Source organism: Vigna unguiculata, chromosome 3 (assembly GCF_037176805.1).
Source record: "Vigna unguiculata cultivar grain cowpea cultivar isolate G323 ecotype 2 chromosome 3, ASM3717680v1, whole genome shotgun sequence".
In the NCBI taxonomy this organism is placed as follows: domain Eukaryota; kingdom Viridiplantae; phylum Streptophyta; class Magnoliopsida; order Fabales; family Fabaceae; genus Vigna; species Vigna unguiculata.
Window position 1 is genome coordinate 364,207 of NC_140794.1, and position 22,438 is coordinate 386,644.

Consider the following 22,438-nt stretch of genomic DNA (forward strand, 5'->3'; position numbering starts at 1 on the left):
TACATCTATAGATTTTGGGTAAAATGTGTTTTAAGTCTCTTGAGTTTGGGTCAAAATTAGTTTTAGACCCAACACTTATAACTGGTGGGTTTGGTCCTTCTCTTTTTTGAAATGTGGAGGATTTGGTGCCAAAATTCTCTATATCGAAAAACAAGGAATGAAACCATTATGAAGGACTAAAATTAGATCATCATGGATTAAAATACATTTTACCGCATATTTTTGTTTCTGTTACGTGTCTATCTCTACAATATATACAATGTATTAAATAAGAAACTTAATTGATTCTTTTTTTTAATTGATCAGGTTGGATGATAACAGGTTGGATCGGGTATGGACAGTACTTATTTGTAACTTGATCCAAAAAAAAAAAAAATCATTCGCTACCCACTCATTTATTTGTCAGATATCTACTTAAAAAATATTTGTAGATTTTAAAAAATTCGCGGATACTCGTAGATACTCTTATATTCACGAATATTTAAAAAATATATATTTTATAAGTTTTTTAATTAAAATTATGAGTATGATAATAATAATAAAAATTTTATCATTCCTAAATTCACGAGTATGATAATAATGAAAATATTTTTTTTTTCTCAATTCACAAAATATTTGTATTGTCTTGATGCTTCCTACTAAGTGACCATCACGGTTTAACACTTTTAAATTATTTTTTACATGTTGAAATTTTATCTTGATGCATCAACATTTGATTCTTGAGAGAGAAAGCGTTCATTATAATATAATGGGTATAATTAAATGATATTTTGGAAATTGACCTTGCAGTTTCATATTAGAAGTTTTCAACTTTTTTTAAATCAAAAGCCATCATTTCAAGTGCTATCATTTAGTAATTGTCATTTCATAGAATCTCGAAGTACTTGCATTTTAATTTATTATTTTTGCATGCTCAGTCCACACAATTCCTTGGGATACAACATTTATCATTATATATCAATATTATTATTTTTATTTGTTATTATATTGTTATCGTTATTAATATTATTATTATATAATATTATTGTTACTGTTAATATTATTAACAAAAAATATTAATATTATTAGGATTATCATTATTATTGTTAACGGTGATTTTTTGATCCCCAACTTGATCACAAATTCAACCTATGTCAAAAATCATTAATTTTAAGACTTTGGATTAAATCATTGTTGAAGCAGAGAGAATTTCAAGAGATGAAGATGGTGATGGAGACTTAAACGTTCCCCCTAAATCATAAATCGCCCGTGAAGCATACAACTGTCTAAAAATAATGCCCCCACAACACCCAATGCAGCAGCTACACCCATTTTTGTCCCTCCAAAACCAACCACAGGTCGCTATTAGCACATGCCAAACCAGTCCCACCAAAATCAAATCATGCCAATTTTCTATCAAACACATTAACCCAATTCAAAAAAAATTACACTCCTAAGCACAGAGCACGGATTCAGATTTACAAAATGCCATTTGTGGGTGCATTTGAGTTAGGTGGATGATGCAGTGAAATAATGCACTCCAAGCAGTAACAAAGAGAGGAAAATTGGTGCTTGGAGGTAGCTTGATGGAGATTGATCTGACATTTCAGATGAATCAACGGCAAGAGGCATTCCATCACTGTTTAGAGTGCATGATTGTGGATCAGACCCTTCGTTGCTCAACATCAGAGCTCGAAGAACCCCAGAAACTGTGTGAATGTAAGCTGTTCGATTCTTTGCCAGAAGCCATGTTAGACCCATGAGTTCACAGTCTTTGTTATGGATCTTGGTGGTCCTGTCTTGTGGCTTGCTTGAATTTGAAGACTTCTTTCTAAGCTGCGTACAACCAAAGGCTTGTTAAGTTATATTTACAGTCTTTTATTATATTGATGTAACATCCACTCCTAGAACAAAGGTCAAAGCTGCACATCAATGCTAGCTATCTATTACAGAAATAGCTCATGGGAGAAGTATCTACCAACTAATTATTTAGCTTAGAAAGGTGTGGTTTTGAAACATGGTTTTGAAAGGTGGGACATTGTGTTATGATTCATTTGTTTTCTGGGAAGCAACAACCCTGAGCAATAATATTCAGATCATCTTAAATGAAGGCCAAGTTTTTTAGATAATGAATTTAAGATTCTGAAACAATGCATGAGATTTTTATACGGGGAAAAATAGGTAAGAGACATCATTTTTTGAGCAGACTGCTAAATCAAATCAGAAGCAGGAACGATAAATCCAAATATGGCTGCAGATATTATTATATCAGCTAATGCCAATATCTATGAATTAAGCAGAAAATGTGTCAGGCAATTTGTGAATGCTTCAGAAGAATCACTGGGAGAATCAGATCTCAGTTTTACTCATCGCAGTCAATTTACTAGGTAGCCGCATGTGACGGGAAAAGAAAAATAATGAACTAAAAGTACAACCATGTCTCTACGCTTAAAACATCATTAATGAAGGGTCCGTGACAAGAACAAGAACACTAAATTCATTGCAATGTCTCTTGCATTTAAGAAATAACACTTTTCTCGTGAACAAGAACTTGTTTTACACGACATAACTGGTTTTAGTGCTAAGTGCTAGTAGCACAAATGTCTTGACACCAAGAATGTAAAAACTTCTAGTTTTTTAAGACAGTATAGGGACATCACATGTGCTTAATCCATTATAGGCACACATGATTACAAGACATTCGAATCATTTGACCAGAATTCATATCAGTAACTCTGAAATTACTGAAGTGCACACAGTACACTAATGATGTTTCTGCAAACTTTCGTGAGCTACACTGATCGAAAGGCGCGTAAAGCAGAGTGCCAATCAAACAACACTAACCAGTATCCGAAGTAAAGGAAGGCAAAAAAAGAAAAACACTTTCCCAATCATGGAGAATGAAGATGAAAGAAGAGTTAATTGATATGAAACCTTGATCAGCTTCATCATATTCAGAGATGTAAGATCTATCCATGGCACATCCGAAACAAACAATGCTAAAACAAGAACAGTGAACAAAACAAAATACGAAGGAAGTAGCTGAAAACTTACTGAATAGAGACTATGCAAGCACTTGGAGCATCCTCCTAGGCCTGGAAACTTATTCACATTGGTGCTGCTACTCAAGCAATCCCTTTCCAATCTTCTAACACTTCCATCCACCACAAGACTCCCACTTGGAGTGATCGAAAAAGACTCGGTGCAGGTCAAAGGGTGCAGCCTAATGCCGCAGTAGCAATACACAACATCACAAGTCTCATTAGGCTGAACAAGGTGGATTCCTCTAACTTTCAAGGCCTTCCCCAGGTCACTCACACATGTCTCTGAATCATCAGGCAACAAGGGCATGTCATAGGATGTGGCATGGCCTTGTGAGGCACGTTGGTGTTGCATTCCACCACCAAGGGCAGTGACTGAGTAAGCAGAATAGAGCCAAGCAGCAAGCACCGGACAGCATCTGCTACGGTGGAGATCCTTATCTGCAGCATTTTTGTTGGAGCCGCATGCACTCTTTATCCCTTCATAGTGTTCATCAGAGAGGTTAAGAGGGCACCCTTCAACATCAGCTTGTTCCGGGAATGCAGGGATTGTGCCTGTTGACGAAGAAGTTGAAGAAGGGTGTGGTATGATAGGCTGAAGTGATGCTGAAGCAGCAGCATCAGGATCAGGGAGAGCAAGGTAGCTAGGGAAGAGAGCGAGGAAGAAGAAAAGGGTCTTAAAAAATGGCGATTTTGGAGGAGGTAGTGTCAGTGTCATAGTGAGTTTAAGAGGGTCTAATCTAAGTTCTAACACACTGAACGGTGAAGAGAAAGGGGAAAGAAGGGTGTGGAATGAATGAACGTGGATGTGGTTGGTCTCTTGTTTCTCTTCTCTCACCATAAAGAAGAGAATATTGGGATGTTATGGACGTGGTGGACTCTGTTGGGTCAGAATTCACAAGCTAGGAAAGGTAAAGGGAATTAAAGGAAGCAAAAAGAATGGTGGGGTCAACCTAAGTTTGGCACTATGCTACCTCATTTAGATCTCACACCAACTTAGTCTGCAAATTTACCTCATTTACCTCTACAAACTTTCTCATAGCTTCATCATGACATCATTTGTGGGAAAAACGAGTTTGATTGAGATTTAGGTGTAGGTTGGTGTTTCATCGTTTTAGAATTTTCACTCTGGTAATTTTCTATTTTCTTGTCACTTTCCCAATCTATCAGTTTCGTTGCAAGCTTCTGTCTTCACACAAAGATACATCATAAAATTATAATTAACAGCAAACAAAACACTCATGTTTGTTGTTTTCAGATATCTTACTATGATTATATGAACATAAATATGCCGACACTGAGGCTAATACATGGCATTGTTGTGATACTAACACAGAACTTTTCCCATGGTTTAATTAGCAGTTGTTGTGATATTCTATTTCTTAATCATCTTTGTTTAAAGTCCCAAACCTAATTATGGAAAAGAATTATGTGGTGCCCTGACTAATCATCTACCCAATTTTTTGTTAGTATGTGAGAGCTGAAGCCAAATTTTGGAGTTTTACTCTGTCCATACTTGATAGCAGTGTTGTATTCTCCAAGCCTTGACAGCAACTTGTGTTTCCCTGTGACAAATTATTGGAGGGGCAAAGTTAAATAATTTTGTTTTCGGTGCTGGATTAGATGATGATGATTGATGAACTAATGAAGTATTTGTTTGGAAGTGTTTCAAAAGTGAAAAGAATCCTGAGAGATAAGGTCTTACATTATTTAGAACCAGATTTCAACATGTTTTTATCTTTTCGTTTCTACAAACTTGGCCAAACCTTATCCGTAAGGAACAAGGACAGCGCGTTGGACGCGTTTTACACTAAATTACAATTTATATGGAGCTAATTTTACAACTTAGAGTTAAACTTGAAATTTATTACTCACTTGATATCATATTTAATATCAGAGTAATTTAAAATTTATCCTAACTTTATATCAAGAGGCAGTAAAACTTATCTTAATTTTGATTGAGATTGTGATTTTTCTAATATATATGACATTGATCTTATATATATAAGATATTAGATTTAAATATGTTTTTGGTTCTTTAAGTTTCAGTGAATTTTGAAATTAGTTTATTTTAAAATTTTAATTCTAAAATTTTGAATAAATTTAGTCTTTCATCCTTTGAACTACGTGGATTTAGTTCTTTTAATCAAATTTTGTTAGATTTATTTGATGTTTCGTACGTATTTGAGTTGTTTATACTATTTGACACATTTTTGCTTTAATGTTAAGTCAAATACTAGTATGAAACGTACTTGACATGTCAAATAAATTTAACGCTTAACCAAATTTGATTAAAATGACTAAATTCACGTAATTCGAAAGATGGAAGACTAAATTGGTCCAAAATTTTTAAATGAACTAATTTCAAAGTTTATTGAAAGTTAAGGGACCAAAAACATATTTAACCCTTAAAATATTTGAAATCAATTTTAATCCAAAATCTTAAAACAATGACACCATAAATTTTTATTTTTATATAATATTAACTTTATCATTTATATCCGTCGTAAGACTTTGAGTTCCATTGAATCTATTTCTAACATTTTATAACAATTTCAAATCCACTTTCAAATTTATGGGCTCAAAATAAAAATTTACTACATGATGATTGACCTAAAAGTGATTTCAAAGAGGGGGCATCATGTCCTAAAAGTAATAGGCTTTTTTTTTTCTCTTTTTTCCTCACCGATATGTCTTGGAAGAAAATTGTGGCTACGGTAGCACATCACATCACATGGCCTCATTACCTATTTTATATTGCAAAGTTTCATTTTTAACTAAATTGTGCTCCACACTCTTGTGAATAACAAAACAAAAACACACAAAAGGTTAAAGCTGTACATTAGTTCTTTACCTAAATTTTATTTCTAATAATTAAGTTACTACCTACACTAGACATGTTGGAATATTATACACCCATAACACATAAAACTATGATGTACTTACAAAACACTTCTTTAACTAACACGTTTTTTAAATTATTCAAACAAATTGTGGATCATAAATTCATTAGTAATATGATAATGGAGCATTTTTGAAGTTAATATCATGATTTAAATTTTGCATCCTTAACCAAATTTCCCACAACATTGACTATTTTTTAAAATAACTTTATTTGTATGGGGCCATGAAGCTCAAATTGTTCCGACCCTTATAAAAATAAAATATAAAATAAAACCCATAAACCAATTTCTTCATGCACCCCTACAATGTTAAATAAAATAAAAAATCCAAAGAGATATTGTTAACATACAACTCCCTAGACATATACAGAACATAAATTATGACAGCATGTAAAAACATAGTAAAAAGAATAGTAATGAGAAAAAAAGTTTAAACAAGTTTATTATAATATTTACAAAATTGAAGATATTTTAATATTTTAAAATTAGAAATTATTCATAACATAAAAAATCTTTGTTATCTATTTTCATATTTATATACAGATATTTTTCGTTAAAACTAAGACAGATTGAAAGATTTACAGAATACCCACACACAAAAAATTCGATAAATATCTCCGTGAAAACAAGTTTATTTTCGCTCTTGTGTGTGATAAATTAAAAAATTAATTGTTATATTTAACAAAAGAACAATGTAGTGTTTTAAAAATGAATTTTAAATTTAAATGTTAAGAACTGTTTTTGCTGCTTCTACTAGGAACTGGTTTTGCAAGTAAAATAATTGTGGTTGTGTATAATTTGTAAATAAGAAAATGTTAAAATAAAATTTTAACGGACATGAAATAAAATGAAGTATACAGATGGAAAAGGTACTTTTTGCATATCTCTAACATATTTTTACATAATTTTGGTGTGATTCTCTATGTTATTTGCTTTTTTTTAATAATTTTTTTCTTATATAACAATAATGTTTAATATCAACTTATTATAAAATAAAACTAAAATTACAATATTAAAAAAAACAAAAAACTTTGTGAAAATTAATACATCGAAAAGAAAAAAAAATGTAATATTTTAATTACAATAGTAAATAATAAAATAATTCACTACAATAAGAAAAAATATAATTTATTGAGAGCATTTCCGTAATTTTTAGTTTAAAATATTACATAAATTTTAACTTAATTTAACTCTAATTATTAAAAACTTAAGTTCATATCAAACATATTAAGCTATTCATCCCATTAAATCACATTCTAACTACTGAGCCTTAATTAAGTGTCTTAGGGTATAAAGTATTTCTTTTTAATATTTTTATTCCTTGTTTAGTTTTATTTATTGTTTATTTTGTTCATATTAAAATACTTCACTCTCAATTTTAAATATTTAATTGTAATTTTTATTTATTTATTATATAATATAAAAAAGTTATCTTTTTTATTTTTTTTATTTTTCATTTTTGTTTCATTCAAAATACTTAGGTTTTACTAAAATAATTTTTACTATCTATTAATAGTTTGGCTAATTTGATGTCTAGAAAGTATTGTTAGATATATTCAAGATAATTTTTATTTTATCACACTTTGATTATACATTTATGAAAGATTTCATTTTGTTGTGTGTAAAAAAGATATATATTTTTTTATTTTTTTAATATTTTTATTGTTATTTATTTATATAATTAAATAAATACATGTCTTAAAAAATAAATACTTAAATTAAGGAAAAAATTCAATAAAAATTTATTAGATTATCTATTAAAGTAAATATATTTTAAAAATAAAAAAAATGAATATTAAAAAAACATATATGAAAACAAAAACGGATAGATAGGTATTTTTTTTTTCATATTCAATTTAGAAAATAAAAATATTACTCACATCTACAAAAATTTTCATTAAATTGAAAGAGGCTTGAAAAATAGTCCCAAAGAATAATTCAATTCTCATCCGTGTGTAATCGTTCTAAATTATTTGGTGGAATATAGTATAAATATCTTTATCACAAATGATTTTTTTTTCTTGAAAAACGTATTCACACAAATTAAGAAAGCGGTCCAAAGCATAGAAGATGTGAGCCTTTTTGGGCTGAAAATGGGACCGTTTTTGTTGTGATAAAATCCATTACATTGAATTTTATTTTTAAAATATAGTTTGTGGTAAACCCTTCAAAAGACAAAAATATTGTTAATAAATCTTGATTATAGAGAAACTACACTTTTGCACCCTGCAAAACATGACAATGATTTTCTTTTTTATAATAATGAATTGATTTTATCATTAAATTTCAAATAAGTAGATATTATTTAAAGTACTATATATATTTTAAAAAAAGGTAATACCATGATTTATTTTTCTCATTAATATTAAGCTACTCATTAGTACATTAAATTTTCCTGCCTTTGTAAAAAAAAAAATATCATAATATGTTTATTATAATAATGATGATAAATTATTTTAATATATTTTAAATTTTTAAAATCGATGTTTTAATATATCAGAATTTGTTTTGTTTTTACATGTTTGTGCTGACAATTTGTCATATATATTATTATTTTATCAAAAAAATAAACAAAATTGTGTAACTTTCATTGTTGATATCAGATTAGACATGATCAATTGAAAAAACAACATTAAAGAAAAGTAAAATTAAATGAAAAGGATTCTCAACAATATACAATGTAAAAAATAAGAATTAGAATTAGAATATTTGCAAGATTATGTGTAGTGCAAAACCTTAACCTTCTTCTCCAAGCCAACCCACCAAGTGTTTGACAAATTTACTCGTTTTTTTATTCCATTTCTCAGTAGCACGCTTTCTAAAGCTGCTAAGAGGACTCGTGGCAGCAAAGAAAAATGCCACACTCTCTTTCTCATTATGAAACTTTTATTTCATCAAACAGTTGGAGACTTTGTCATGTGAACCCCTTTACTGCGAATTCGGCAAAAGAGACACTTTTTTTTTCCTGTTGCCGATCCCAGTACCACTATATGAATTTTTATTTCTTTTACCATAAAAGTGTATTCATAATTTTGGGTCAGTTGTTGGAACTTTCGTGTTCCATGAAAAAAAACAAGAGATTAAGAATTTAAGAATATTTTTATAGTGAGATTTTATGGGAGATACAACATCAATAAAATATAAAATATGAGCTACCTTTTCTATATTAGATTTATAGAGAAAGTTTTTATGGAGAGATATAACATCAATAAAATTTGAGTGCAATCATATAAGATATTGCCACTACTCTCAATCCAACATTTTAAGACCATAGATTTATGAATCTTTATATTTATATAGTATTATACTTTTTTATCTATAATTAACGTAAAATTTAGACTCATATTTAAATTTTTAATTGTAATAACATAAGGATGATGCAAAAATTTTGGTGATATTTTTGTGATGTAATTTGTTTTGATTGGAAATATGAAAGGTACAAGGCATAGCGTGAATCACGATATTGTGATGTTGGGGTGAGAGCCTGAATCCAAATCACAGAAAGGAACACATAATAGTGTCACTTTTAGACAACTCAATGCCACTCTTGGTAGCAAAATTGTTTTCTTCGTTGCAGAATGAATTATTAACTTTTATTGGATTTGGAAATATTAGCATGTAGCATGAAGCTGAGTGGTGAAGTTGGAGGCAATTTTGGATTATATTTCATACTTTTGCCACATTTTAACATCGCACAAACTACTGTTGTGACAAAATTGGACCCTTTACTTTGAATTCTGTGTCTTTCCGTTGATCTCCATGCACTGTGTATTTGAGAAATATTAATTGTTATATCTAATGGTTGTCAAAATTTCAATATAATCTTAAAGATTTTAAGTCTAATTTAATACATAAATTCAGTTTAAGTTGAAGTTTGCATTAATTTAAACTTTGTAAATTGATTTTATTTACAATGTGAGATTTCAACATATTTACCTCATGTCATCGAAACATATATTTAAATTATTGAATTAGATATTAATGAGGAATTTTATAAAAGTCCGATAATAGATAAAATAATATATATAACTAATAATAAATTTTGTTAAAATAGTTTCTAATCCAATTATTTTAATACCATGTTAATAATTTGATTTTAAAACTGACTTAATTATACAAAATTATAATAATAGTTGAAATTTACACTCAGTTATATCTGTTAATTGATATTTATCTCTAATTGACATGAGATTTTTAACCTACATAAACAATAATATTTTAGATATTCTTTTTAATGTATAATGTATAGATCTTATAAGTGAGTATTAAAGAATAATGTGTATATAATTAGTTAAGGAAAAAAAAAGTAAATAATATATAATTGAGTTTTACGCCGATTATAATATTTATTATTTTTATAACTACTGGCTGTGAATTTGAAGAATACGAAATGAATTAAAGTATTAAGACGACATAAAATGTATAATGAAAGAAAAAGTTCTACAACTAAAACAAAACTAAGGAAAAAAATTATTTAAGTTACTCAATAAATTAAGAATTTATACTATTAAATACTTGAAATTATACTATTTAAATAAATTTTTAACAAGCCATAAATTACTAACCAATACCTATTTGGTTTAACATTAAAAAACTATTTACACAAACTTTTTTATGAAATTCTGGTTTAAATCAACTTATAACACTAGTTTACCATTTTAAATCAAATTTGATAAAAATATATTTCTAAAATAAAACTTAAAAAAATTAAAAAAGTTTAAATAAAATTTATCTAATTAAATAGATATGCATTTCAAATTTAATCTAATTAAATTTTTAAAAATAAATTTGTATTCACTGAACTACTATATGTGCATGGGTTATTATATATTCATTTTTGGGCAACACTCCTCTCTTTCTCTAAACCTTATTCTTGCACCTTCAATCATAGGCCGAAGCCGTTTCTATATTTTCGATTATAGGCCGAAGTTGTGTTGTAATCTTCGATCATAGACCGAAGTTGAAAACTATATATCAATAATAGGCCCATACTTGTAGGATTAGGGTTTTTATTTAGCAAGACCCTAATATATGTAAACTTTTTTTATATATCCTTATAAAAAATACATTTCTACGTGACAAAATAATTGCATCATAAGATGTAAATATAGAGATCTATTAAAGGAATACTTGTTTCACCTAGAGCATGTTTAGTTCCAAGAATTAAAAAACAATTGAAAAATGAATAGTCTCTTCTTATACTCATATAAAAAAAAAAGAATGCTTGATAAGTTGAAGTTGTTTTATATGTACATTTTGTTTCTTTTAAAGTGATATAATTATTTATAATAAATCATAAAAAATAATAAAATAATTATTACAATAATTATTTTTGTATTATTGTACAAAACTAACATCTGCATATCCATGTGTTTCTATTAATTTATAATAATAATAATAATAATAATAATAAATAAATAAATAAATAATTTACAAAATCAGAATCTAATTAATTTTTAAATTATGATTAAAGATAATAAATTTAGTGAAAACTAAATCAAATTTTTTTTTCATGTTTCATGTGTACATGGTTGCACATATGTATGATTACTGAAAAAAAAAATTGGAAAAAAAATAATTGTTATTTAAAATTTTCACTTAAAATATTAAAATCTAGAAACAGTTGAAATGAAAATCCTATTAAAACTAAATAATATGTCTTTTTTACGTACCGGTCTTTACTTTGATGAATTATGTCAATTTAGTCTTCAGTCTTGAAAAAGGTTTAAATGTGTCTTAACTAAAGACATTAACACTATGTCATGTGTCAATATGTAAAATTTTTAATTTTATTGTTATAACTTTTAATAATTTTTATTTTTGCAAAAGTTTTTGCTACCACATATCAAGTCTTTGATGTGATATTTGAAACTGTTTATGCCATGTGGCAAGATCGTGTCATGTTTCAATGTAAGTGTCATTATTTTGATTTCAATTTAGCGTTTGTATACATTTTGTTGATTCAATTTAGTCTCTATATATTGACACGTGACATGTTGTTAACATCGTTAGTAATCTTTTTTCTTTTGAATACGATGTAGTTGAGATTAAAAAATTTGTACGCAATTGAAACGTTTCTAAAGACAATGACCAAATTGACATACTTATACCAAAGTGTGACCAATTTCAGTGATTAAGCCTATATATGTATATATCGCTACAATAAAATGTTTCGTTAACAACAAATTTTATGACTAAAAGTTGTTAGTCGCTATAATGACTAATTTAGATACTAATTTATAAAATAAAAAAACTATTGATCACTAAAATATTCACTATTAAGAATAAAAAATTATAATTGATCGCTAAATTAGTCAATAATTAATTACAAAATAATTTATAAAGAAATTTTTTTAGTGGGAAAAACCTTGGTAGCTAATGTTTATTGACCAATTTCCTTTCGTAGGTAAAACTTTGGTAGCTAAATATTATAAACCAATTATAATTTTTTGTTATAGTAGTGACTATTTTAGTAACTATAAATTTTTTATTTAGTAAATTTGTATCTAAATTGATCATTATAACTTTTAGTTACTAAAATTGGTTGTTAATGATATATTTTCTTATAGTAGACATGTGCTACAAGAAAACTTCAAATAGTAACCAATTTTAGTAACCAATAACTATTAGTAACTATATTTTGTAAATTAGAAAATCAATTTATAAAACTAAAATTATTGATTACTAAAATAGTCATAGAAATAAAAAAATATAATGTCGCTAAATTATTCTTTATTAAAATTAACTATCATGATTTTGGTTATCAAAGGAGATTGATTACTAAAATTAGCTATCTAGGTATTAACTACCTAAACGAATTTGTTTATAAATTAGTCTTTAATCAATTAGTGACTAATTATAAATTTTTTATTTATAAGTAATTAATAATTTTTAATTTTGTAAATTGATATCTAAATTTGTCATTATAATGACTAACTATTTTTTGTTTTTAAAATATGTTTTTAATTGAGATTTTGTTATATATATATATATATATATATATATATATATATATATATATATATAAAAGTATGTAAACTAGTACGCGAGAAGGGAAGAAAAATAAAATAAAAGAAAGACATATTATTTAGCTTTAATTAGGATTTTCATTTCAACAGTTTCTAAATTTTAATATTTTAATCTTATAATCTTGTTTACAATTTCTGAAGAGTAAATTTTATCAATCTAATAATTCCATTAGTTATGACATCTTGTTTTTTGTAATTTGTTGATTTGGTAAGTAAAATGAACAATTGAATGTATTATGTGAAAGATAATAATGACCACTCAAAATAACAATAATGATCCTCTTGAAAATAAATATTTGAAGGTCAAATAGTAATGCTTTATCTTTTCTTCTGATATTTAAATCAACTAAACATCATTTTAAAGGTAAATAATAATCTGTCTTTTATTTGAAAAAGTAATAAGTATAATATATCTATAGTTAATGCTTAAATGCATGAAGTCACCTTCTACAAGGTGACATAAACCATTTATTCATCTCTTTATGAGTGTTAACTCCATTGAAGAATCTTCCAGGTCATCCATGACACTGCTCTTTATCGAAACCTTTAAAGACTCTCGACCCCACTTCACTAAATAGACAAACAAAAGAAAAAAAAAAAATACAGTATTTATGTTCCTATGCTGCACCCTCCACCATAACGCAACTTGCACCCTCATTCTTGGTCACTGATTCACCCATGGACTGCACAAATCACACATTTCAACCATGACAGTTACATAGTAATTTCAAAATGTTCAATGATTATGGCAGCTGTCGCAAAACACAGAAGATGACTGTTTTTTTTATCACTGTCGACTCCTCAAACGTGTCATCCATTGCATGCCTCTGGTTTTGAGATGGTCCATGCATGAATTCACGGCTTTATTATTAACTCAGAAAGTTACAAAACAGAGGTGCCTGATTTTTACCTTAGCTTTTCATTTCAATGTAAAAAAATTCCTATATAAACCCTACAAGTTCAGAGCAATATCACCAACTCTCTCTAGCTTCTACCATAAGCTCTTTCTTTGTTCCATTATTTGTTTCTGAGTTTTCTTGTTTTTCATTTCCATGGCTGCCTCTGTTGACCCTCTTGTCATGGGTCGGGTCATAGGTGAAGTGGTGGATATGTTCGTTCCGGTAGTGAACATGTCTGTGTATTACGCCACAAAACATGTTACAAACGGATGCGACATTAAGCCATCCCTTGCAGTGAACCCACCCAAGCTCACTCTCACCGGAAAGAAAGAAAGCCTTTACACTCTGGTAAGAACCCTAAGATCGAACCAACCCCAATTTTTTTTTTTTCTCTGAAACGCATTTTTTGTTGATAGATCTCACATGCAAGGGGTTTTTCATTTTGCATGTAGATTATGACAGATCCTGATGCACCAAGCCCCAGTGAACCGAGCATGAGGGAATGGGTCCACTGGTGTGTGAATTTCTTTTCATTGTTTTCTTTGTTCTGAGATTTTATAAACTTTTTCTGAATGTGTAATTAAGCTGATTAACTTTATGTTGTAATTTTCAGGATTGTGGTGGACATACCTGGCGGGACAAATCCCTTTCGTGGTATACAAGAAATTTTCTGAGATCTACATTTTCGTTTTTTTGCATGCACCAGCTGGTTCAGTTCTATTTGTTCTACAGAAAATAAATTTACTTTTGATCTGAAAAGTTTAATTATCTTGCATGCAAGAGCAATGGGTTCAGTTTTATTTTTTTCTTTTTTCTGAAAAAAAAAATATATTGATGTCGATCTTCTCCTTTCTCATTACTTTATCACAAAACATTTTGATTTGTGCATATAAAACATTTTGATTTATGTTGCATGCTAGTGGGAGTAGATTTTTTTTTTCTTTTAAGAAAAAGAGTAGATTTCTTTTCTTTTAAGAAAAATAAACTTCGTGTTACTCGTGCTTGAATAACGCAAATAGGTGTCACTCGATTTCTGAACATGTTTGTTTTCTGGGCAGATCGATCTCATACCATTTTTGTTTATTGGTCATAAAAATCTTAGACTCGGTCCTGTCAAAAATTACCATGCCTGTACTTAGTTAGGCTCTTGCATGTCTCAGATTTTAACCTTTTTTTTTTCTGAAAAAAAAAATCACAGAATTTTAGTTCATCAAATAGTTTTTCTACACCTGTACCACAATTTTTCTACATCAAACGGTTTTTTGACATGTCTGCTGTGGGCATGAATCACTCTAAATAAGATCTAAATTCTGAAATACGAGTTAATCTTAAGAATTAAATTGAAACTTTTCAATTGATGAAATGCTTTTTTTTTCTGATCATTCATTTATCCTTTTATCAAGACAGATTTAATTAACAGGTGTTGAATAGGGAATCTTGTGTTACGAGATCTTCACACGTGTCCTTGCATGCCACCAAAATGCACTGTTTTTGTTTCAGAAATTCATCTCAATGTGCCAAACAAAAAGCAATTCATCTTCTCCAAAGAAAAAAACAAATTCTGAAATCTCTTGATTAGTCACCTTATTCTCCTCCCTTAGAACATGCAATTAACATTGTTTTGTAGCAGACAACTATATATGATTGTGTTACATGCAAAAGAAAGTAACAATAATTGAGGTAATCGTGTTGCGTGCAGGAAAAGAAATCTTAGCCTATACCGGTCCAAAGCCACCGGTGGGGATTCATCGTTACATCTTTGTGCTGTTTGAACAGAAAGGACCGATGGGTCCGGTGGAGGAACCAGAAAGCCGAGGGAACTTCAGCACTCGGAACTTTGCTAAGGACTTGGATTTGGGTCTCCCTGTGGCCACAACCTATTTCAATGCTCAGAAGGAACCTGCTTCTAGGAGGCGTACTTAGATATGAACCCTATCTGAATAAGAACCCTATCTGAAATTTCTGAGTATGTGTTGTTACAGGGTTGGCTAGGGTTTTCGTTGGTGGTGCTAGGGTTTTTGCCGGTGGTGCATTTCGTTTTACTATCTTTGCAAACTGTTTTTTTCTATCTATGTCTCTGGTTTCGTGAAATATTGTTGGTGTGTATCTCTTTTGCTTTATATGATAAAATAAAATTGTTTTTTTCTATCTATGTCTCTGGTTTCGTGAAATATTGTTGGTGTGTATCTCTTTTGCTTTATATGATAAAATAAAATTGTTAGTGTTCTAATTATATTTATGTTTGTATTGTTGTGCAATTTATCATACTACAACTCTAATCTTATTATTAAACTCTATGACAAAATAAAAACAAGTAAATAAAAAAAATATAAACATATCAATAATATAAGTATATGAAGGATATTATATATTGCGATGTACTCCTATTTATTTCATATGTATATATAAATTTCATGTGTATATATATATATATATATATATATATATATATATATATGAAGAAGAACAAATTGAAATTTTCTAGTACCTCTAATTTATCAACTTATTATATTATTTTAGAGATAAAATTAAAGGGATTAAGTACTATAATTTTTTTGGGAGATATTAATCAATTTATAATTTTTTTTTTATATCGTTATATTTTTATTCATATAAAATTTTATAATAATTTATATTTGGTTGTGAAAATAATTATTTTATTTTCATATTAACCCCACTTGAATTGAATGATCTCACAAAAATATTTATAAATAAAATATAACATTTTATAAGTCATTAGAAAATGTATAACAAGACATATTTTATCATAGGGTATTTAGCACATAATTAAATGCATAATGGTGATGATAATTAATGTTGAAAAAGGTAGAACAATGCTTTGGAACTGCTCAAGTTTAATGACTCACGAAGTTGTATTCCCTTTGACCAATTAATATCCTCTTTTCACTCGTTTCCACACTCCCGTCATTATGCACATTTAGATATAAACACTAAGATAATTAATGGGCTTGGTTCAGTTTAAAGGATTAAGTTTTATAATGAATTTATTTATAAAAGGTTTAATTAAGTTTTAAGTCTTTATGGATTGAATTTAGAAACCTTTTAATTAAATCTCTTAAAATTCTTATGTTCTATTGAGTCTTCCAAAATTTTAATTTTAAGACTTTTTAATCGAATTCTACATTTAGATATTTATGTTAAGGTTTAAATATTATCTGGGTTAAATATGTTTTTGTCTCAGTTGCAGTGAATTTTGGAATTAGTCATTCTTCATAACTTTATACCAATTTAGTTATTTATCATTAGAAATGCGTGAATTTAGTCTTTTTTACCAAATTTTGTTAAGTTTATTTGACATTTTAAACACATTTTATGATAATATTTGAGTTAACATTGAAGCGAAAATATGTCAAATAGGTGTAAATAATTCAAATACTGTCATGAAATAAACGTCAGATAAACTTAACAAAATTTGGTTAAAATGACTAAATTCACACATTTTTAAAGATGAAAGACTAAATTGGTCAAAATTTGTGAAGAGCGACTAATTCCAAATTTCACTAAAACTTGAGGGACCAAAAACATATTTAACCCATATTGCATCCAAACCCAACTCCTCGATTTTAGTTTTAGAGAAATTTACCCTAAGTCCTAACGATAGTTCAAAACTTCTTAAAATAACTTTTCCGACCCATGCATTTTAGACTTTTGCGTCACACATGAAAATAATATTGTCTGCAAACTCTAGTAGTCTCCCATTCATATCGTTAGATCCCACTTTCATTCCACAATATAGGTTTTTTTTATTGGTTTGTTTAAATAACCCTGCTAAACCCTCGGCTACTAGAAGGAATAAGAAAGGTGCCATAGGACTCTCCTACCTGAGCCCCCTTGTAGGAATAAACTCCTTAATAAGGCTTCATTAACCAATATTGACACAAATAATGATTCCAAACACTCTCTAACCCACTTGATCCACCTATCACAAAATCCTAGTCTAGTCATTAAGTAATATAAGAAATCCTAGCTTAAGTTACAAGAAATCCTAGCTTAAGTTACAGAGTGATAAGTTTTTTCGTAATCAACCTAAATTATTGTCAACCTTTTTTTTTTTAGCCTATATTCTTCCGCAATCTCGTTAGCTACAAAAATAGTATGCATGAGTGATCTTCCTTTAATCAACGTTGATTGAGAGCATACTATGATCTTTAAAAATTATTTTATAATATAATAATACCTTCATACATTTCATCCAAATTTTACATCATAAAATTCTAAATAATTAAATACTAATAAAGGCCCAATATTTGAAGCAACATTTGAATTTAAAACAAAACTTGAATTTATTTATAATATAAAATTTCCAGGTGATCCATGTATCTATGACACTGCTCCTTATCAAACCCTTTAAAGAGCCTCGACCCCACTTCACTCTACACAAACAAAATAAAAAATAAAAAAAAGGGCGAATTCATGTTCCCATGCTGCACCATCCACCATAACGCAACGTGCGCCCTCATTCTTCGTCACTGATTCACCCATGGACTGCACAAATCACACATTTCAACCACGACAGAACAATGATTATGCTAGCTGTCGAAAAACACAAAAGATGCTGTTTTTCATCACTGTGGACTCATCAAACGTGTCACCCATTGCATGCCTCTGGTTTTGAGATGGTCCATGCATGAATTCACGGCTTTATTATTAACTCAGAAGGTTACAAAATTGAGGCGCCTGATTTTTACCTTAGCTTTTCATTTGAATGTAAAAAGATTCCTATATAAACCCTACAGCTTCAGAGCAATATCACCAACTCTCTCTAGCTTATAGCATAAGCTCTTTCTTTGTTTCTTGTTTTTGCATTTTTTGTTTTTTTGCTGCATGGCTGCCTCTGTTGACCCACTTGTAGTGGGTCGGGTAATAGGTGAAGTGGTCGATATGTTCGTTCCGTCAGTGAACATGTCTGTGTATTACGGAACCAAACATGTTACAAACGGATGCGACATTAAGCCATCCCTTGCAGTGAACCCACCCAAGCTCACTCTCACCGGAAAGAAAGAAAGCCTTTACACTCTGGTAAGAACCCTAAGATCAAACCAACCCCAATTTTTTTTTCTCTGAAACCCATTTTCTGTTGATAGATCTCACATGCAAGGGGTTTTTCATTTTGCATGTAGATTATGACAGATCCTGATGCACCAAGCCCCAGTGAACCAAGCCTGCGAGAATGGGTCCACTGGTGTGTGAATTTCTTTTCATTATTTTCTTGGTTCTTAGATTTTATAAACTTTTTCTGAACGTGTACTTACAATGGTGAATTTCCTGTTGTAATTTTCAGGATTGTGGTGGACATACCTGGCGGCACAAATCCCTTTCGTGGTATACGAGAAATTTTCTGAGATCTATACATTTTCGTTTTTTTGCATGCACCAGCTGGTTCAGTTCTATTTTTTCTACAAAATATAAATTTATCTTTTGATCTGAAAAGTTTAATTATCTTGCATGCAAGAGTAAAGGGTTCAGTTTTTTTTTTCTTTTTTTTTTTCAAGAAAATAAATTTATATTTTGATGTTGATCTTCTTCTTTCTCTTTACTTTATCATAAAACAGTTAGATTATGTTGCATGCACGAGGTGATTTGATTCTTTTGTTTTCCTTTTAAGAAAATAAACTTCGTGTTACTCGTGCTTGAATTAACACAAATAGGTGTAGTTCGATTTCTGAACATTTTTGTTTTCTGGACAGATCGATCTGATACCATTTTTGTTTATTGGTCACAAAAATCCTAGACTCGGTCCTGTCAAAAATTAACATGTCTCTACTTATTTAGGCTCTCGCATGTCTCAGATTTTTTTTCTCTGAAAAAAAACACCACAGAATTTCATTTCATCGAATGGTTTCTCTACACCTGTACCACAATTTGGATTCAGCGTCCTTCTTCCACCACATGTCCTGCATGTGTCTGCTGTGAGCATGAGTCACACTAAATAAACAAGATCTAAATCCTGAAATACGAGTTAATTTTAAGAATTAAATTAAAATTTTTCAATTAATGATTTTTTTTTCTGATCATTGATTTATCCTTTTATCAAGGCATGCAGAGATTTAGTTAACAGGTGTTAAATAGGGAATCTTGTGTTAGGAGGTGTTCACACGTGCCTTTGCATGCCACCAAAATGCACTGTTTTAGTTTCAGAAATTCATCTCAATGTGTCAAAGAAAAAAACAAATTCTGAAATGTGTTGATTAGTCACGTGATTCTCCTCCCTTAGAACATGCAATTAACATTGTTTTGAAACAGACAACTATATATGATTGTGTTACATGCAAAAGAAAGTAATAATAATTGAGTAATCGTGTTGCGTGCAGGGAAAGAAATCTTGGCCTATACCGGTCCAAAGCCACCGGTGGGGATTCATCGTTACATCTTTGTGCTGTTTGAACAGAAAGGACCGATGGGTCCGGTGGAGGAACCAGAAAGCCGAGGGAACTTCAGCACTCGGAACTTTGCTAAGGACTTGGATTTGGGTCTCCCTGTGGCCACAACCTATTTCAATGCTCAGAAGGAACCTGCTTCTAGGAGGCGCACTTAGACATGAACCCTATCTGAATAAGAACCCTATCTGAAATCTCTGAGTATGTGTTGTTACTTAGTTGGTTGGTGCATTTCATTTCTACTATCTTAATGTTGGTGTGTACCTCTTTTTGTTTTATATAATAAACTAAAATTATCCGTTTTCTGATTAGATTTATATCTCAGCAATTTATCCAACTATCATTTTAGTTTAACCGTCACTTTAATAATTGTATTATTAATAAAGAGAAAAAAATTAATAACAATTAATTTTAGTAATAAAAAATTGTTTGTCTAACAATTAATGATTGTTTACTAAAAGTGTCATTATTATAAATAAAATTATAATTAATTATTAAATTAATTATTAATTAATTAGAAATTAATTTATAAATCAATTCTTTTGATATTAAAAATTTTGATAACAAATGTTTAGTGGCCAATTTTAATTTATACCTAAAATCTTAGTAGTTAAATCTTAGAAATTAATTATAATTTTTCATTTACAATAATAATTATTTTAGTATTTAATATTTTTTATTTGTAAATTGATATATAAATTGGTCATAATAATTATTAACAATTTTTGGTTATTAAAATTAGTTATTAATAAGATTTTTTTTTATAAATATATGAAGGTTATTATGTATTGTGACGTACTCGTATTGAATTTCATATGTATATGTAAAGAAGAACAAATTGAAAATTATTGAATTTTATATGTATATATAAAGAAGAACAAATTGAAAATTTCTCGTACCTCTAATTTACTCAACTTATTAGATTATTTTGGAAATACAATTTTAAGGGAGAAGTAGTATAATTTTTTTTGGGAGATATTAATCAATGTATTTTTTTATATTGTTATATTTTTATTCACATAGACTTTTTATACTTATTTATATTTGTTTGTGAATTTCTATGTACCTTTAGTTATAAATACTCAAACACTAAGATAATTAATGGGCTTGGGCCTAGTTTAAATGATTAAGACTTTTGATAAATTTATTTATAATATAACATATTCTTAGTAAAATATCATAGATAGTAATTGAACACAATAACTTTTATATGGTCCTAACTATAATTTTATGTTGATGATCTATTACAAACTGTTGTAAATTTATTTGCTTTTGTAATAATTATTTTAAAAGATAAATTAACAATAGTTTGTAATTAAATTGTCGTATTATTAGTTTGAGTGCAAAAAAATGATAATAAAGGGAACCACACACACGTATTTGTACATAGATATAGATTTATAGGATTATATATTCGAATAAAACATCCATAATGTTAAAAATGGAGTAAAATTTATACACATAGTTATGCATAATATAAAAATATAACACTATTTTAAAAATAAGAATCTTAGGTCTTTTTTCTACTACTAAATAATAATTTTTTTTATTATAGCTTCTAGTGTCAACACCACATAAATAACAAAAATAAGAAACAAGAAATAGAATATAAATAACATAAATGTAAGGAATACGTTCATTAAAAATTCAAATAATTTGTGTCAACATAAGATACAACCTAAGAATAAATATAAAATTTGACGATTCCTTGAATATCTTTTAAGATTAAAACTGGAATAGGTTTCTCAACTTTTAGTGAAAATTATAATTAATTTTTTAAAAATTTTTAAACTAATTTAGTCTTCTATTTTTAAAAATATATAAATTTAGTTTTTCAAACTATTATTTTTTAAGTTGATTTGACATTTTAAACGTATTTCTTAGTTAACATCGAAATGAAAGTAAAAGATATATCAAACAGTGTAAACAAATTAATTTTTAAATGTAAATTAAATTTAATAAAATTTAATTCAAAGGACTAAATACACGTATTTACATTTATAAAAAAAAATGGATAACATTAGCAAGAGAAAAGAATACATATTTTTTGAAGTATAAAATGATAGATATTCATTATTGATTACCACTTGAAGAAACACTTTATATTAAGAACTTAAACTAAAAGTGCCAAACTTTGAAGACATTTGAAATATTAAAAAAAAAGAAAAGTTGAATTTCCATTTATCTCGT

General features: G+C 28.5%; 3 protein-coding genes across 3 annotated transcripts; 2 read left to right on the forward strand and 1 right to left on the reverse strand.

Annotated features, from left to right (window-relative positions):
* Positions 1-1,210: 1,210 nt before the first annotated feature.
* LOC114179502 (putative GPI-anchored protein At4g28100) lies at positions 1,211-3,919 on the reverse strand. The gene is made up of 2 exons (XM_028065859.2): positions 3,034-3,919; positions 1,211-1,815 (listed from the first exon to the last, which is right to left on the reverse strand). Exons 1-2 carry the CDS (start codon positions 3,859-3,861, stop codon positions 1,489-1,491), a joined length of 1,155 nt encoding a protein of 384 aa, XP_027921660.2. The 5' UTR covers positions 3,862-3,919; the 3' UTR covers positions 1,211-1,488.
* A 9,994-nt stretch (positions 3,920-13,913) lies between these two features.
* Positions 13,914-16,002, forward strand: LOC114176648 (protein MOTHER of FT and TFL1-like). Its single transcript, XM_028061757.2, has 4 exons — positions 13,914-14,198; positions 14,303-14,364; positions 14,464-14,504; positions 15,550-16,002. Exons 1-4 carry the CDS (start codon positions 14,004-14,006, stop codon positions 15,771-15,773), a joined length of 522 nt encoding a protein of 173 aa, XP_027917558.1. The 5' UTR covers positions 13,914-14,003; the 3' UTR covers positions 15,774-16,002.
* Positions 16,003-18,612: 2,610 nt separating this feature from the next.
* On the forward strand, positions 18,613-20,559 carry LOC114176649 (protein MOTHER of FT and TFL1-like). Its single transcript, XM_028061758.2, has 4 exons — positions 18,613-18,890; positions 18,992-19,053; positions 19,153-19,193; positions 20,183-20,559. Exons 1-4 carry the CDS (start codon positions 18,696-18,698, stop codon positions 20,404-20,406), a joined length of 522 nt encoding a protein of 173 aa, XP_027917559.1. The 5' UTR covers positions 18,613-18,695; the 3' UTR covers positions 20,407-20,559.
* The last annotated feature ends 1,879 nt before the right edge of the window (positions 20,560-22,438 follow it).